We start from the raw sequence: 19025 nt of genomic DNA, 5'->3' as shown, positions 1-19025 counted from the left end.
AAACATCATACATTAGGTAATGGGTGGAGCTTGGGTCAGATCTGCCTTTTAAGACAAAGTCATCTCTTTCTTAGCTTAAATTCTTTTTCAAGAGAGTTATGTACTGTCTATACTTGGCTTAAACTAACAGTTCTATTATGGACTACTTTCAATGTACATGTACATATTCATGCATCAGAAGCCAATTTCCTTTAACAGTACCATTTAAAAGGTACATTTTGGGGTGCTAATGGACACTTCAACTTAAGTAATGGTATTGATAAAGATCAAATTGCACTATTAGTCTTGTTAATACCACACTGGAACACACACTGCATATATATGTATTATCCTAAGATAAAACTCTTTTCAGAATTTCATTACTTTTTATTATACACCAACTAGTTTATATTTTAGTTCTTTACAAAGAAAATGCTAAGAAAATTATAACCACATGTTATATGGTTTTAAAATCATAATTCCAGATTTTTTTACATATAAGATGGAATGGTCCAGCAGCTATGTCCACTGTCACAGACTTTCGTTCCATTCAATGATATGGCACATCCTGCAAATCTAGTCACACACAAAAAATGTCTCAATTACAGTAAAAATGTACACACAATAAAGGTAATTTACAATGACAAATAAGGAATGTAATTTATCTTGGCTGTGCTTCAGAAATTTAGGATCAGTAGCCTTAGTCAAGGCACAAAGCAGGAAGAGGTGAGCACAGCTGTTTCTAGAAGTGGGCAAGGTTATGTACAATCACTGATGAGGTATGCATGCACGCAAAGGATTTAAAACTGCTCAGTCTTGCTATGAAAATTGAACTGAGTGAAAAGGAAATGCTGTGGCTTCCCCCTACTATTCACCTCTGGATCAAGTCCACAATCTTACTTCATCATACAGAAAATAAAATTGGCAAGGATCTTCAAAAGTAAATCACTGTGTGGGTAAATGAAACAAAATGCTTCACTATTCCCAAACCTTGGTTGTGCCTCCTGGACTAGAAACATCTTGTAGACAAAGGAGTGTTTCACAAAATTGAAATGTCATTCAGGTTGAAGGGACAAGACATTTTCCACAGACACTTAAAATTTCAAACTTTCGAATGGCCCTTACAGCTGAACCATTGTATGTTACAGTAGCGAGGGTTCTGGGAATCCTTTAGCAGCAAATGCTGATTTAAAGGGCACGGGGTCTCTTCGGGTTGATTTGCTTGCTGGCCTGTTCTTCCTCTTGTAGAGCTGCACGAAAAGATTTCACTTTATCTTGGAAAAAAAAAAGAACAAGGGAATAAGTTTTGCATTACATGCAATGCAGCACACAACTTTATGGGTCCTATCAAATCAGCTCTCTTATTAACTCAGGATTTTTCCTTCTTTGTTGTCCAGAAACTCAGAACAGTGCTCAACTACAGCAACAGACTCATTAGATTCCTGGAAATACTTGTGGGTTTTTTTTGTTATCTTCAACAGATTTCTGTTCTATTTGGCACATTTTACAGCATTCAATTTTAATTTATTTGAATTCCTTTTTGCAGTGTAAAGAGGCTATATATGTGTGTAAAGTAGACATTTCTTCTCTCAATATTAGAAAATGTCTACTCCCAATTCCTATTTTACCTTTTTAAGCTATGAAATTTTAAGATTATTTGAGTTTTTAAGAAGACATGTCATTTTTTTCCTTATCAGGGATTGCAAAAGGGCATGATGGGGAAGGGAAATTACAGGACATACATTTCTTGGCCTTACAATTCTGTCCTACTGTCTATCGTGTACTGATTCGGTCACTTAAGAGTAAGAAATACGTAAGTAAAAATTGGAGGAGGCAAATAATAGCTGTGTGAAGATGAGAAATCTTTCTATAACAGTGGTTCTCAATTTGGGAGTGATTTTCTCTCCCCTCCCGGGGACATTTGGTAACGTCTACAGACATTTTTGATTGTCACATTGGGGTGGTACTACTGTCATCTAGTCAATAGAGACCAGGGATATTTGTAAGCATCGCACAATGCACAAGAGACAGCACCTTCCAGTTTCCCAACTTAAAATGTGCAAAGATATGGCTTTCAGAAAAAAGGAGAGATATAAAGTTGGAATCTCAATTTCTTTCCCTTCTTCCTAAGTAAAACGATGTTGAAAAAGTTGACTTTTCTGAAATTTAGAAAGGAATTTAAGGGGACTTCCCCGGTGGTCCAGTGGCTAAGAATCTGCCTTCCAAGGCAGGGGACACGGGTTAGATCTCTGGTTGGGGAACTAAGATCCCACATGCCATAGGGCAACTAAGCCTGCACCGCAACTAGAGAGAAGCCCGCGTGCAGCAATGAAGACCCAGCACAGCCAAAATAATAAAAAAGAAAAAAGAAAGGAATTTAAGGACTTCTGGATTTGATGCCTGGTAATATAATAGCTCTCAAACTTCTTATGTTAATAACAAAATTATCTCTGGATAGTAAAAAAAATTTTTTTTCTAAGGAAGGACTGAATAATATCTAGGTAGTAATTTCTTCAAAGTTTGGATATGCTTGCTTATACATGAATCCTGAGAAAATTAAGGAAAGGCACTAAGTTGAAAGCTACATCTTACAAAGAAAAAAATTAGGATGCATTGTGATCTGTCTTCTGAATAAAATGCATACCAAAAAAGCTGCTTGTGCCTTATGACAGATTAGAAAAATGATCAAAACACATTAAATCAAGGCTTGAATACGAAGAACATGAAAAACAGCAAATTTCAGAAACCCTACATCTGCACAAACAATTCTAAATTGGCAAAACGGTCACTGCTGACTCTATAGGATGATTTCAAATAACCAACTTTACAAAGAACCTAGTTTAAAAAATTTGAAGCAGCTTGTTTGATGCTAAAAACTAGCAACTTCAGTCTGGTTTCATGTTGCATTGCATGCAGACACAAAGAAGCCTACTTGCATATAAATGAAGATAGCTAATTTGCCAAAGCCTAAGAAATCAGCACATACAATACATGCTTATCTGAAGCTGCAGAGATAAGCTAATTAAAAAGCCAAGAAAGAAGCCATGGCATGTAGGTAAACCACATGCCTCCCTTCATAAGCAAAGTAGAAAGAGTTGTTTTGAAACCTTCCCCTTCATTTTTTAAAAAAATTAATTAATTTATTTATTTATTTATGTGTGTGTTGGGTCTTCGTTTCTGTGCGAGGGCTTTCTCTAGTTGTGGCAAGTGGGGGCCACTCTTCATCGCGGTGCGCAGGCCTCTCACTATCGTGGCCTCTCGTTGCGGAGCACAGGCTCCAGATGCGCAGGCTCAGTAATTGTGGCTCACGGGCCCAGCCGCTCCGCGGCATACGGGATCCTCCCAGACCAGGGCTCGAACCCGTGTCCGCTGCATCGGCAGGCAGAGTCTCAACCACTGCGCCACCCCTTCATTTTTAAAAACAAGCGTTCAAAGGAAAAACATGACAATATGCACAGAAAGGAGGTGCACATAGGAGGCTATAGAAAGATGACCCGTAATAGACCTAAACCAAGGAAAATAATTCTAAAAAGCATCGGCCCACCAAACTAAAACTCTGAATGGGTATACAAAATTTACAAACTTAAAATATATTTTCCCTCTTTAATCATAAGATGTCTTTACCTTCTCCAAAGACTAAAAAAAAAGATGACTAGAGAGCACTTGAAATGATTTTTCATGTTTCATTTTTAGAAAAATCAGAATGGTTCGTTGGTCTTCAATACCTCTAGAAAGATGTTAAATGTACCCATAATTTTCACTTCAGATATCTTCTTACAATATGAAATCCTCCCACTAATTACATACAAATATTAGGCAGATTTCAAACACTAAAATGAAAAAAGAATTACCCCGCAGCTCAGTTAAAATGTCTATTTTTTGCTCAAGAATAGCTTCAAGTTGCGTAGCATATGAATCTACATCATAGTCTACTTCTTCAGTCATCTCTAGGAGAGCCTTTTCATCTTCTAACCATCGAATAGATTCCTAAAATGACCAAGAAAAAAAAAATCAATAATCCAATGAGCCTATTTATAAGACAGAAACCAATTAATAAATTTCATGTTAATTAAACATACTCAAGATGGTATTCTCTAAAATATTAATAACCATAAAGCATCTTTATTTATAGAGTAACCTTAAATTTGAACACAAACACCAGTGACAGGCCAAGCAAGATGACTTCATTTTCCTATTATTACTCTACTTTGAGTGGGGTTTGGGGGAGGGAATGAATCACACACACACACACACACACACACACACACCAATGAGCAGAGTAAATCTCAAACTTCAACAGCTGTCCCTAAAACAGAGAGACAACGGGTGTAATAATAAAGTTACTGATCAATCTGATGAGGCCTATGGGAGCCCAGAACTTGTAAATCATCTGGAATTAACATATCCATTTGGGGCCTCACAGTGGTTGGGCCAAGAGGTAATCCTAAATTCTACACACTAGCTCTTCAATATTATTGACTGTAAGGGAACACTGGATAGCCCTTTTTTTTTGGCCGCACCGTGTGGCTTGCAGAATCTCAGCTCCCTGACCAGGTATTGAACCCACGCCCTCCACAGTGAAAGCACAGAGTCCTAACCACTGGACTGCCAGGGAATTCCCAGGATAGCCCATTTTAGAAGAGTCAAATGAACCACTAAACAGTAGCTACTTACTACTATTCATAAATGCTTCAAGGAAACCATTCCTTTTTTAAAAAAATAATTAATTAGTTATGTTTGGCTACGTTGGGTCTTTGTTGCTGTGTGCGGGCCTTCTCTAGTTGCGGCTAACGGGGGCTACTCTTCGTTGCAGTGCCCGGGCTTCTCATTGAGGTGTCTTCTCTTGTTGCAGAGCATGGGCTCTAGGTGCACGGGCTTCAGTAGTTGCAGCACACAGGCTCAGTAGTTGTGGCTCGCGGGCTCTGGAGCGCTTAAAAAAAAAAATTAATTAGTTATGTTTGGCTACGTTGGGTCTTTGTTGCTGTGTGCGGGCTTTCTCTAGTTGCGGCTAACGGGGGCTACTCTTCGTTGCAGTGCCCGGGCTTCTCATTGAGGTGGCTTCTCTTGTTGCAGAGCATGGGCTCTAGGTGCACGGGCTTCAGTAGTTGCAGCACACAGGCTCAGTAGTTGTGGCTCGCGGGCTCTGGAGCGCAGGCTCAGTGGTTGTGGCGCATACCTCATTCTAACAAGGCATTCACAAGTCTATTGCTGGATTCCAAAACAATTCAATTGTGCTGCACACACAACTGTTCTATAAATGTACCAATTTAGTTCTGACACATCAAGTACAAATTTGAGTTTGAAAGCCTCACCTGACTGAGTTTTATGGGTGTCCATATTGTTCTAACAATTTTCTTAAATTACAAGTGTCCTTTTTTGATTTACTCTAAATACCTAGGCCTCTGAAGAGATTCCCATAATATGGATTTGACTAAAACTGTAACAGTTTTAATCAATGTATACCCTATTCTGAAGTTACAAACAGTTCTCTTATGTTTTTGAGACTTCATCCAGGTGCTTGAATGGCGAGAGCTGAGGAATGTTAATGTTTGTTTACAGATAAATGATTTCTTCAACATCAGAGAAGGAATATAGGTTAACAGGACGATGGATTTATATACTGTGGGAAGGGGGCGGGGGACAACCTGACTGTACAGTCTCCATAAAGATGTTCAAAATTATCTTCACTTCCTCATAGGTATCACCCTCCAGAATATTTCCTTTTTTTAAAAAAATAAATTTATTTTATTTTAATTTTTGTCTGCGTTGGGTGTTCGTTGCTGTATGCATGGGTGAGCAGGGGCTACTCTTTGTTGCAGTGAGTGGGCTTCTCATTGCAGTGGCTTCTCTTGTTGGGGAGCACGGGCTCTATTTGCGCAGGCTCAGTAGTTGTGGCACGTGGGCTCAGTAGTTGTGACGCATGGGCTTAGTTGCTCCACGGCATGTAGGATCTTCCCAGACCAGGGCTCAAACCCGTGTCCCCTGCATTGGCAGGCGTTTTCTTAACCACTGCGTCACCAGGGAAGTCCCCAGAATATTTTCTTGTTTATAAAAAGGGAGGGGAGGATCGTATGGTAAAAGGTTTTTTTAAATGGGTTTAACACACAATGGGATAAATACCTAAGGAGTTACTGCTATAGGAAGGGATATAACACCGGTCAGTCATCTGCCACTGACAGCTCAGTCAGTACAGTAACTCTCCTGAAATACTCCTCCTTTTCTGCAAAGACTGACTGTTCCTCAATTGTTCTGATACCCTTTAGAAGAGTTTTTCCTACTGCTGTCAAACAAACTGGCCTACCATGAAGAAAGGGGTAGTGGAGGGCAGAAGTTCAACTCCTCTATAAACGGACAACTGACAAAAGCAAATGAAGTGGGAGAACAGTAGAAATAAACTAGATCTTTCCATCACAGCTGCAGAGAAAGTTTGTTTGTAGTGATCATTCATTCTATTCAAAATTTACTGTGTCATATGCTCTACAAATATACATATACTTACACATAAACAAGTATTATTTTTAGATTAGTGTGATACTCAAAGAATTACAAAAGTTGGTAGTTCATTTCTCTAGAGAAACATTTGATTAAAGATTCTGTCTTACTTTACCTGGAAGACTGCCCTGTGATCTTCTACAACTTGTTCTTCCATTTCTACCATTTGTGAGACAGCTTCGTGGAAAGTAAACAATTGTGGAGAAACCTCTTCTTCCTTAAAATAAAAATAGTTTAAAAATTATGACATAAGTTTATATTTTAAATGTTATAATAAAAAAGTAGTTTTTCTGTGTCATCTACAAAAATGCAACTTAGAAATTGAGGACGCTTGAATGTTAAAGATAACTAAAATAAAACATGAAAGGCAAAGCCACAATTTCTTTTTATGGGTCAAAAATATTTAACATAACACTCAGTAAGACAAACTTAAACACATCAGTCAGAGACAGTTTTCACTTATCCCAAGCTTTACTGCAGAATTACTGTAAAAAAGCAATCTCTTTTGGAGTGCAACTTTTCAAAAATACATTTATCACAGGCTAGAAATATACTGAAATATTTCCTCAGTGTTGTTTACTTTCCCTAACAATTTAATTCATATATATGTCTTAAATTTCTTTTCACTAGAAGAGAGATGTAAACATAATATCTTTCATGACTGTGACTATCAAATTGGTATTCTGAAGGATTCAACTCTTACTAAATTTTAATTTCTGAATTGCATTCTACAATTTACTTACTGGTTTTTACAGAAATTTTAATGGACAATTCACAACTTTATCAACAAAAACTCACATATGTATATGCAACATATATTTTGGTCCTACATCAAGTCAAACTTCTCTGGCCTTGCTTTCTTTTTTGAGCTTCCTTCCCAACTCTAACATCTAATGATTTATTTCCTCAAAATGTGGTTGTAGTGATTGAGAAGTACCCTTAAAATTATTTTATAAAATGTCAGAAGGAAAAGCAACACTTTTCAAATAAAATACACAACTCTAAATATATGTGTGTATTTTCGTTAAATTAAATATTATAAGTAGACTGACTTATTTGACTCTTTCATCAATAAGCTGCCATCCCTAAAAGTTTATATAATCAAGTTGGCTAAAGAATTTTTTATTTTCTCTTTGGGAAAAGAGCCATCTGCTTTTAATCAGGACATGCAGGCATGATTCTCTCATATTCTCTGTCCTTCTGGTAAACACAGTCAACCACCTTTACTCATTTTATATGCCCACTTCCCTGCCAAGCCGAGAATGTCCTGTCTTTTCTCTGCTTCAAGATATTATGCAAACTTCTGCCACTTCCATGCAGCCCACTCAGAATACTTTTTATCTCTACAACTACTTATGGAATTCTAATGCACTTGATTATCCTCTAGTTTGTCTACCTGTATTACTTTTATCTCCAGGGCATGTCCTGGACACTATTCCATTTTAATCTACCTTGTTAAAATTTAATATAGCAATAAGAATATGTACACATGCATCAATACTTAACTAAAGGCTAATGCTGAACCATCTCAAGACAGTTCCTTGGGGAAGGCAAAGTTGAAAGAAATCCACACTCTCTCATATATAAGGGAGGTTGCAAGAACCCATGATGTCATGCTTAAAGCCTCTGGACTAGTTCTGGTCACCTAGCCAACCTCTCCAAATTAAGGTCCTGCAAAGACCCAATAGATGCAAGAATAAAACGTGAGAGATCTGCTATAGGGAGTGCCTATCTTGTTCTGGTTTTCCATATCTTTGGAGGTACCATATCTAGAAGCAATGCAGCGTTTGCTTTAAAGATTTTTTTTTTTGCTTTAAGGATTTAAAAAGCAACTGCAGTCTCTTTCAAATGTTTTGGGGACAGGGGATAGACTAACGCCAGGATTTCATTTTTAGTTCTTTATCCTCTATGGTTCAAAGTTCAGAACTCTTATTTTAAACCAGGTTTCTTAACTTCGGCACTACAGACATTTTTGGGGGGAGGAGGAAGGCTGTCCCTGTGCATTGTATGATGTTTAGCATCATCCCTGGCCTCAACGCACTGGATGTTAGCAACACCATCCCACCTGTGACGACCAAAAATGTCTCCATACATTTTTCCCTGGAGAGGGGCCAAGTCACTCCTGGTTGAGAACTCCTGCATTGAGTCCTACTTTGTAGAGTATTTTGAAACATGATAACAAAAAGTAGGATATCCGTTTGTTTACTCTAGAATATTTTGGACTTTAAAATACCTGCTGGAAAGTATAAAAACATTAACTTAAGTTATACTGTTTCCAAAGAATATCTTATTGCAGCGAGCAATCAATTTAGCTGACCTAAGATTTCACTCTGGTATAAGAAAGACCCAGATTTCAATCCTGCTGGGCTTCAGCACTTACTACTTGTATGATCTTAGTCAAGTTAAAAACAGGGATAATTATAGTACCTACAACACTGAATTGTGAGGACTATACCAGATCATAAGATGCCTAGAAAATATATGTCATGAAGTAAGCAACTAATAAATGCTACCTTTTATCATTATAAGAAAATGCCACTATAGGATTCTTAGTGGGAAAAGAATGATACAAAACTATATAGATTATACATTTAAAAAATGAAGTTAAATAACTATGTGAAAATGTGTTTGTGCTTTTTTGTTCTTTCTTTATACCTCATTGTCCTTATGCAGTGGGCACATATTATTATTTTTAAGCAACAGGGGAATCAAAATTTTAAATTTATGAAATGTCACCAAACATTCAAAAATACAGAAAGCAACCAGATTTAACAAATGTCAGATTTTTTCCATTTTTGATACAGTTCATGAATCCTTTTAATACATGTGCATGTGTCCATAATCTTGTTTCTAAGCTTTATATATATGATATATTGTATGTACAATTCTTAAACTTGTTTTTTCCCTGTATTACTTTAAAAATCCCCAAATTTTAACATCAGTATAAAATCTGGAAAAAAGAATAGTTAAATCAGGGGTCAGTGAACTTTAGTACATATTTTGGGGTTGTGAGCCATACAATCTTTGTCACCTCTGGTCTTAATGAGCAGGGCCATGTTTCAACAAAACTTTATTTGTAAAAACAGATGGCAGGCCCATAGGCTGTAGTTTGCTGATACTGATTTAGATGATAGTTTTCACTTATTCTGCTATGGATGAAATGACTAAGATTAGATAATTACAACTATATTATGTCACTTACATTTTGTTCACAAAGAAGTTTTAGATCATCCCTCTGAGGGGAACTCCCCACACCCCACTGTGCCTCTAAATCATCAATCTGATTTGGTGGATGGTGCATTATTGGACGGACATCACCAGCGGCAGTTGGATCCACAGTCAATTCTTTCACCCTATAAACACATAAGAGGTATCTATAATTAACAAAGACTCATGCAGAGGAACAAGAAATATCAACCTATTTAATATAAAAGCAATTCAATAAACATATTAATATTGATGATGTCAGCTTTCCAGATCAAATCTAACTGAAATCTGTGGAAATGCTAAAGGTATGTTTAGCTGTGAAGCTTTAGGAATTTACTTAGGTATATAACTTTACAATTACTTCAAACATAATTACTGTGCATAACAAACTGAGAATCAACAAAGTATGCAGATTCAGTATTTCAAAATAAATAAGAGACACTTGTTGCAACTAAATTGCTGAACAGAAAAATGCTAACAATGGCACTTAGATCAATAAATGAATCACAGCCAAAAATCAGTTTTTTTTTTTTTTTTTTTTTGGCCTCACTGTGCATCACGTGGGATCTCAGTTCCCTGACCAGGTATCGAACATGCACACCCTGCAGTGGAAGCGTGGAGTCTTAACCACTGGACCGCCAGGGAAGTCCCCCAAAATCAAAGAATTTAATACACTTTGCAGATTTGGTAGTTAGATGGCTCAATTAAAATAGCTACATGTGAAATATTTCTAATTTATAAAGATTATAAGCTGTAAAGTTCTATCATTAAAAAAAGTTTACCCCTTAAACTTCAATTTACATATTTGGGAGAGGGTACACTTTTTAAGTCAAGAGGAGCCTTGTGATTTCCTTGCAGACAGAAAGAATGTAAACTGTTCATTTTAAATAAGACAGTTTATCCTTCAATGGTAAATATGCAAAGATGACATCATCCTTAAAAATATGAGAGGGGAAAAGGAAGCCTGAATTCTAAATCAACATTTTAAAGCAAATTAATAAAGTACATAAAAATGAAGATCATGCAGTATAACCACCACCTGCCAAACAAAATGAAAATGAAAAATAAAATGGCTCAGGACAAAAGAAGTATATGCTATGAAAGTAAATGCTATAAAACATTTATACATAGCACAATCCAAAAGAAACTATTAAAATAAACATCTTATGTATAGAATGAAGTAGACCTGGTAATTGAAGGAGAAAAGTCGTCATACTCATAAGAAGGAGAGAGATCAGGGCGACTGCCACTACCCTGTGAGAAGGGAATGTCTGATGGACTAATTCCAAACTCCTTTACTCTGCAGCACCAAAACAGCAACAAATTAAAAGAAAATGTTCTTGTAAAGACAGCAATGCACATTTCAAGTTTGCATTTAGTACTCAGTTTAATTTGTTTAGAAAAAGATCAACGATGTTATGACAATGTATTTACACTATCTTAAAAATAATCAATGTGAAGAGGCTTTTGAACCCCTCTGTTCTATTGACTCCCTACTCCACAGTCCTTCCTTTTCTCATGATCTTTCTAGAAGTTTAAGGAGTCCATCACCTAAATTTGAAATGCCCTGTATTTAGCTACATGACCACTCATGTCTAATTTCCTTGTGTGGTCAATACCATGAATATTTTATTAGCATTAATGAGTCCTCAACACTCTTGCAGTCTTTTCAAACAGGACACAAGAGAATTAAGTCCTAATGGCATACACCGTTTATAATGAATTAACTTCTTTCCTATGCACCTAGAATGGTATTAGCTATAAAGCAATCCTTGAACAAACTGAGAAAACAGTCACTCAGATAATTTTCTGTGTTTGGTGATTCAGGTGACGAACCATGGTGAAAAAAATCCTTTAGCAATGGAATTTAAATTGCTTTTGCTAATGTCTCAAACAGTTATATTTAACTAAATCATGGCTTTTATGACACAATTTTTGTGACTCCCTATGTCCTCTAGGCCAATCCCATTTCATAACAGTAGGCAATATTTATTAATTACTTCCTATATATCAGATATTATGATTAATATTTTTAGACATTATATTATTTAATCATTACGACAATATTGTGATATTATTATCACCACTTTACAGATGAGAAATAGGTTCAGAGCAATAAAGTATCTTACCCAAGTTCATTCAATGAGAATGTGGCATAACTGAGGTTCAAACCTAGCTGTGAGTACAAACCTTATGTTTAAACACTTCAATATCTAACCATATTCTCTGTTTTTCTCATTACTTCTCTTAGGTTGAACTAAATGAAATTACTATTGTTATACATCAAAAATAGTCACATAGATCAAACTAATAATTTCTTTTACTTAGAATCTTTCTTTGACCTATTGGTAATATCTACTCTCAAAGGTTCAATACCAGATTCTTTTGCCTTTATCCTTTTGGAAAGCTTATTTACACACGTGCTGACAAATGTGAATTTCTAATACTGACTTAATAACTCTTTTTACTCCCAACCCCATTACTTATTCTTTCAGAATCTCCTAATTTAGACACCTATTAGCCCCTAACCACACATTTTTCCTGTATTCAAAACTCTCTTGCCCAACCTAAACTATTCTATATGCAGGAATTATATTCCTCAAATGAGCTATCAAATGAGGTTGAAAATCTTTATTCCTAGAGATATGGAAATAAAAGACAGATTTGTCCTAGATGGTTAGTAATGGTTGAAAATGAATCACATTATATGATAATAAATTAAAATATTTTACTTGGACCTAAATGAACTAGAGGAATAACCAGATACAGCATTTTCACATTAGGGGGATTCCTGTGCAGCCAGAAGTCTGAAGACATGGAGGGTTTTAATTCTACGACACGGCAATCATTTTACTACACTAAGCTGTTCCTCATCTCTCCCATGAACAATTCTGAAACAAGAAGCATTTTAAATTAATGAAAAAAACCCCAAAATACCAAAAATGTTCACTACAAAGAATGATTAAAAGTACTATAAAGGTTCATAGCTAGAATCTTATAATTCAAAGTTTAAAGGGTATTAAATTTAAAAATAAAGTTCAATTATTTTTAAAAGTTATTATTTTTAATATCTTTACAAAAGGTCAATAAGTTTATACTTTCCAACAGTTTTTACTGATGATTTTTAAAAATCTCTTTAGTTGAAGCAAAAGCAAAATACGAAAGAACAAAGCGTATGACCTCACTTATGTGAAGTTCAAATACAGCTACCTATATTGTTCAGGGATACATTCATAGGTAGTAAAACTATTTTTAAAAAGAGAGAAATAAAACAGAAATTTATTCCACAAAAGTTAGGACAATGACTAAATTGGGGTAGAAATTAATGGATTTAGGCATGTTATTCAGGATTCGTGATCAGAAAGGGACACATGGGGAATTTTCTGGGGGACTGGAAATGTTTTATTTCCTGGTCTGATGACAGGAATTTTCACTTTGTAAATATTCATTAAATTATTCACTTGTGTTTTGGGTACTTTTCTGTATGCATATGTATTTTATACTTTAATGAAAGATTAAAAATAAAATTTCCATAATGATTAAAACAAAAAAATAGTACAAATACTCATGTTTAGCAAAATTAAGAGATTCTCCACACTAGAAATGGAATACTAAGAGGAATTTTATCTCTAGGTTAAAATCACAAATGCAATATGTGATAATACAAATTTAAAACTATATATATAGTCATTCAAAACAAGAGCAATGGGAACAAATCTCTGGAACAAATATAAACATGACTATTACAATCCAAAATTCCAAGGGCACTTTGTGACTATAAGGAATAAACTGCTTTAATAATGTGTAACGCTTTTTGTCCTCTCATTTGTAATAATGCAATTGTCTATTAAAGTTTGTAACACTACTGCCGTAAATAATAAAATGTAACCCATACAGAACACCAGAAAGAACTGTGCTATCACTACTTAAACCCTAGCTTCCCCAAATATAATATTTAAGATTATCAGAAATAATTTTCAGCATATGCAAAACAATTTAAGAAATACGGACTGGCTCCTGATACTCACTTACTTTTGAGTCTTAATATAATAATAAGAATTTTCATGATTTAAATATAGTAAAATATTATGAAATATAACTTGGTTAATGGAAAAATAAAATGTTCTATGATTATAAGACCTATTCTACTAAAAATGTCTTCCCAAATTACACATTTCCAATTATTTTTAGAATATGACAAAATGATTCTAGACATTTCAACGAATAACATGCAAATTTTTTTTAAAAATGTAAAGAACAATGCAGTAAGATTTACCCTATCAGATATTAAGTCAAACCATATATTGTTCTATTCCCTTCAAATTTCAAAATAAATAACCATTTCTCATACCTATTTGCATATCTTAATGTATTGAGAGTATTTTCACAGGATGCCATGCCTGGAGAGATTGTGGCAATCTGTGGGGGAAAAATGCAAAGGTAAAGAAAATGTTATAAATGATGACAAGTAATACTGACATATGGCTCAGTCAGGTCTAATTTTAATATGGTCATCAAAAAAAGAGTTATTAATGATACCTTAGCTCCAAGATAATTCACTATCTCATACCCATAATCAAAGAATAATTATAAACTCCAGTTAAAATATAAACAACTCTGACAGCACCACAAAATGATCAAATATCAGGCAGAAAATGGAGGTCAACACCTAGAAGAAGGGAGTAACATTGAGTGACAGTCCGCCCCTACTTTTGATAACTTTTTTTGCCTAAGGGCAAACTCTGCTGCTGTCACACAGGACAACTAAAACTTCAATAGAAATCTGGAGTTTCACTGGCTAAACTAAAGGATGGAGTTTGGAGGTAGGCACCATAGCAGCTGGGAAGGGAAGTTTGTCCCAGAAGAGAAATAACCACAGAGGAAGAAACTCATATTCTACATATATATTTATACTACCCAAATCTCTGGCTGACCTCTGAACTAAGAGTACACACAAGGTTGACTGCAAGAAACATAGCTAAGTCTAAAAGAGCTAAACAGAGATTTCAAGGTCAGTTGATGCCCACAGCTGGGGAGACAAAAGTTTGGAGTTCAGCTAAGTTAACTTCCAGCTAAAATAACAACAACAACAATAACAAAATCAATAATCTTTAGAAGAACATAACAGAATCCAGAGTGTCCATAAAATATTCATTCATAATGAAAATTACATAATCCAAAATTCTAGATATATGAAGAAATAGAAAAGTGTGACCAATATGCAAGGAAAACAGAAATCAATGAAAACCAATCTCAAGAAGACTCAGATGTTGGAATTAGTAGAATGCATTATAACTACAATATAATCCTATCAGACTGGAAGGGACCACATTTTCAAGTATCACTGTATCTCTCACAATAGACTTTAAATGACTGTCATTAATGTATTTTGTAATTTCCCATATATACTACATAATTATTCATTTAAGATTAAAACAAAACAAACAAACAAACTTACCATGCAGGTACGAGAGTTTTCACCTATGAATGAATCTCTTAACACCTGAGTGAGTTTACTTGCTCGGAAAGGAGTATGAGGTTTATTTCTACCTAAGGCTCTGATGCACTCCTGAAAATTAAGAAAACAAATTTCACAGATTTTATTTCTTATAAAGAGTAATCTTAATGAACATATTTAAAACATCTCTTACCATAACCCTAACATTTAAGATCTGATCAGCTCTGAAAATTCTATTAAGAGATTTATAGCATAGTAGAAATGTTCCCATAAATCCTAATTCAAGAAAATGAAATTTGGAAAACAAAAAAAAAAACCAATCCAAAAGACTACTTTATTAATTCCAAAAGATTCTTCTGGAGACTATGATTAGTGTTTAGAAGTAACAGGCAGTAGGATAACTGTAAAAAGTTAAACTTTTAAAGTGGTACTACAAAAGAAAAAAACAGAATGCTTTCTTTGCTTTGCTAGTCAAGGAAGATATATAATAGTGGCCTAACTTTTTGAAAGCCGTTCCACATTTTTCTGAGAAACTTTCTTAGCTCAGTTTTGTGGTTCCTTGCCCTCCTTCAAGAAAAAAGACTGATTAACGATTAAGGCCCTCTGGAATCTCCCTAAGCAGCGTTGGAATTGGCCTGCTAACTAACAGATCTTTATCTACCTTAAAAAGAATAAATAATATGTGTAAACAAAATTTCTGGGTACGATATAAATCTATAACTGCAAACATAAACAAATTTTGATAACCTCTCTTACTTATTAGAAGAAACAAATACTATAATTTTGTAACTGAGTAAACAAAAATGAAGTCAAAAGTAAAAGAGTTTTCACAATTAAATGCACTTTATTTACCTTGAGTGCTAAAAGGCTTTTATTAATTTCAGCACCTTCAAGCCTAGTTTGCCTGTCTGCACTGGAAGTATCAGCTCCTCTTTCATTTCCAGCCAAATCGATGAGAGAAAATTTGCCATGTAGTTTTCCTTTCCTTCTAAGAATAATCTGAAACACTGCATGGCTCCGAGATGAATGTGCATTTGCAGATGTTTGACCGGATGTTCTACAATGTAATTAAGAACATTCTGATATGTAAAAAGTTCAATTTAGATGTGCAAACCACAATATTTTCATTAAAAAAAGAAAAAACTATTCAGTTTTTATTATTTAAATACAAAAGAGACATTTTGAATTAACAACACAAACATAACCAGATTAATATAATTTAATCTGGCATACTTCAAAAGTTTTTATGAATAATTATTTTTATATCCAAAATGCATTGAATAACATCCTTGCTTTGCTTTTGTTATACCCAGAGTATCTAAAACTGATCATGAAACTGTTTCACTTTCTTAATTAAAATGAGAGCTACCTGCAACTGTTGCCTATGTCAATGAGTTTCAGTACATCTTCAACACATTTGACCTCCCGTTCCTGTAATCCCACCACTTGAACCTGCTGTTTTCCATCTTCGAGCACTCTTAATTTTGTTTTCCTGTTTAGCAAGTCAAAAACCTAAAAAAAAAAAAAAAGAAAGCTAGCTTTAAAAATAAAAAAAGAATAGTTCTATAAAAATGAGTCATTCAGGGCTTCCTTGGTAGCGCAGTGGTTGAGAATCTGCCTGCTAATGCAGGGGACACAGGTTCGAGCCCTGGTCTGGGAGGATCCCACATGCCGCGGAGCAACTAGGCCCATGAGCTACAACTACTGAACCTGCGCGTCTGGAGCCTGTGCTCCGCAACAAGAGAGGCCGCGATAGTGAGAGGCCCGCGCACCGCGATGAAGAGTAGCCCCGGCTTGCCACAACTAGAGAAAGCCCTCGCACAGAAACGAAGACGCAACACAGCAAAAATTAATTAATTAATTAATAAACTCCTACCCCCAACATCTTCAAAAAAAAAAAAAGAGTCATTCAGAGTCCGAAAATTATTTCAGAGAATTCTAGTAATAATGTTATTAGAATAATAATGATCGATACTGAAGTTAAAGAGTTTCAAATGGAATTTTTAAAAATCTCATCACAGAACTTTAACATAATATTCCAAATACATATAACAATTATGTGGTGGCAATGACTGCCCAACAATGTGAATGTCGCTGAACTTCTACACTTAAAAATGGTTAGAATGGTAAATTTTATGTTATGCATTTTTTAACCATAATATAAAAAACTAAAAAAAAAAAAATTTTTTTAAAGTTTCCACTTACCTTACCACTATAAATTTCAAAAAAGGTTGCATACACTTGAAGTTCTAACTTCTTATAGTTTGGCTTCTTTAGCATTAAAAAAACATCTCGAGCTGTCATATAGAGAAAATTTATTAAGATGCAACAAATATTGTTTTTAAAAAGCAATTCAAATCAACTAACGTTTACCTAGAATGACAGTATCAATAAGAAAAATGAAGATTAAAGTGGATATTAATTTTCAAAAAAAAATAGTAGTAATAGTTTTTCTACATTTAAAGTTTAGAGGCCACTCTCCTTCATATTCAAGAAGAGAATGCTACTACTTATCTTTATAAATAGCATAAAATTATAGGCAGTCATAATAAGGTTACTTTCATAATCATACCAAATTGAAACTTTTCACAAAGCAGTTATTCAACAAACGCTAAGCTCCAACAATGTGCCAGATTACAACACAAACATAATCAAGATTTTTGCCCCCAAAGCACAGTTCTTTTCAAAACAGTCCGCTAATCTAAAACTGACATAATATATAGTAAGTATAGCATTAGTTACCCTTAAAATTCTGGACAGTACTTCCAAATCTTATTTCCAAGCCACCTGAATAATATTCAAGAAGAATATTATAAATAATATGCAAAAAGGGGAGTTACCTGCTAATGCATAAATTCCTTTAGAACAGTCTTGGTTCTTTCCTGAAAAGTCACCTCCCATTGTCTATATGTTAAATAGAAAATAGAATTTAGATCTTAGAATTAAGCTATAAGGAAAATAAACTGCCTTCATGCCAGGATGTAACTGTAATGAATTACTTACATGAGTCTTTCCACTTCCAGTCTGCCCATAAGCAAAGCATGTAGCCATTCCCCTTTCAAATATAGTTTCCACTAGTGGTCTAGCTGTAAACCTTAAAAATAAAATGTACCAGTCAGAACATACAGTTAATGTTTAAATTAAACAAATAAGCAATAAAACTAATATCAAGTGTTATTATAAGCAAATCTTATACCAAGATTTTTAACAAATCAGTGGGATCAACTGCGAGGCCACAATTGACCCCACTGATTAAAAATTTTAAATACCCATGTCCTAGAATTGCTTAAAGCTCTTTAAAGCATATTTTCAAGCAATAATTCTGAAATAAACAAGGGCCACAATAATAATGGACAGGGAAAAAAACCTGATAGTAACTGAGCTAAAGACATAATATATAGAAGACAGTAGGAAAGTTTTAAAAAATAACAACAAAATATGGTAATAGCAGCCAGACAAGTAGGACAGAATGAAAACCAAAACCAAAACTAAAAACCCCAACCCAACCCAAAAAAAAGTATCAAAGGTTTCAACAGAAACAGAATCAAGAGTGGTAATCTCAATACAGAAAAGCTAGAGGGGAAAAAAAGTACAAAAACATTATCTAAACAAGTATAAAAGTGGTAAAATTTCCTTGAATGTAAGTAAATATAAATTATGCTTATAAGACAATGAATTCTGAGCTGATAGTCTTGATTCAGGAAAAGGATGCCCAAATATTATGTATTGGTATAATCATTGCTGGAGTTAAAATAAAAAGGTAGGGAGGGACAAAAAAATACTTCATTGAGCAGAGCCCTAAAAGCATGATAGAAAACAAATCTACTTTTTACACAGGCTTCAAAAGAATATATGTAGAACACTTTATACAGCTCTATTGATTTTTTTT

The 19025-nt window shown here is 34.6% G+C and overlaps 1 protein-coding gene across 3 annotated transcripts in view; it reads right to left on the bottom strand.

Annotated features, from left to right (window-relative positions):
- Window positions 1-1073: 1073 nt before the first annotated feature.
- KIF2A (kinesin family member 2A) overlaps window positions 1074-19025 on the bottom strand; it is a 68824-nt gene continuing 50872 nt past the window's right edge. For 2 of the 3 annotated variants that reach the window (XM_024130830.3, XM_024130881.2), the window contains exons 10-20: window positions 18140-18230; window positions 17977-18040; window positions 17342-17433; window positions 16506-16648; window positions 15989-16193; window positions 15137-15247; window positions 14030-14097; window positions 9674-9824; window positions 6587-6688; window positions 3831-3966; window positions 1074-1253 (exon numbers count right to left, since the gene is read on the bottom strand). In XM_024130830.3, coding sequence (XP_023986598.1) covers window positions 1168-1253; window positions 3831-3966; window positions 6587-6688; window positions 9674-9824; window positions 14030-14097; window positions 15137-15247; window positions 15989-16193; window positions 16506-16648; window positions 17342-17433; window positions 17977-18040; window positions 18140-18230 — 1249 coding nt within the window. In that variant the 3' untranslated portion in view covers window positions 1074-1167. Of the gene's footprint in view, window positions 1254-3830; window positions 3967-6586; window positions 6689-9673; window positions 9825-10864; window positions 10979-14029; window positions 14098-15136; window positions 15248-15988; window positions 16194-16505; window positions 16649-17341; window positions 17434-17976; window positions 18041-18139; window positions 18231-19025 lie in introns of all 3 variants that reach the window. The other variant, XM_024130922.3, reaches the window with a different exon arrangement.

Source organism: Physeter macrocephalus, chromosome 8 (genome assembly GCF_002837175.3).
Source record: "Physeter macrocephalus isolate SW-GA chromosome 8, ASM283717v5, whole genome shotgun sequence".
Classification (NCBI taxonomy): Eukaryota; Metazoa; Chordata; class Mammalia; order Artiodactyla; family Physeteridae; genus Physeter; species Physeter macrocephalus.
The sequence above is the reverse complement of the archived record's forward strand: the minus strand, read 5'-3'. Positions and strand labels throughout refer to the sequence as shown.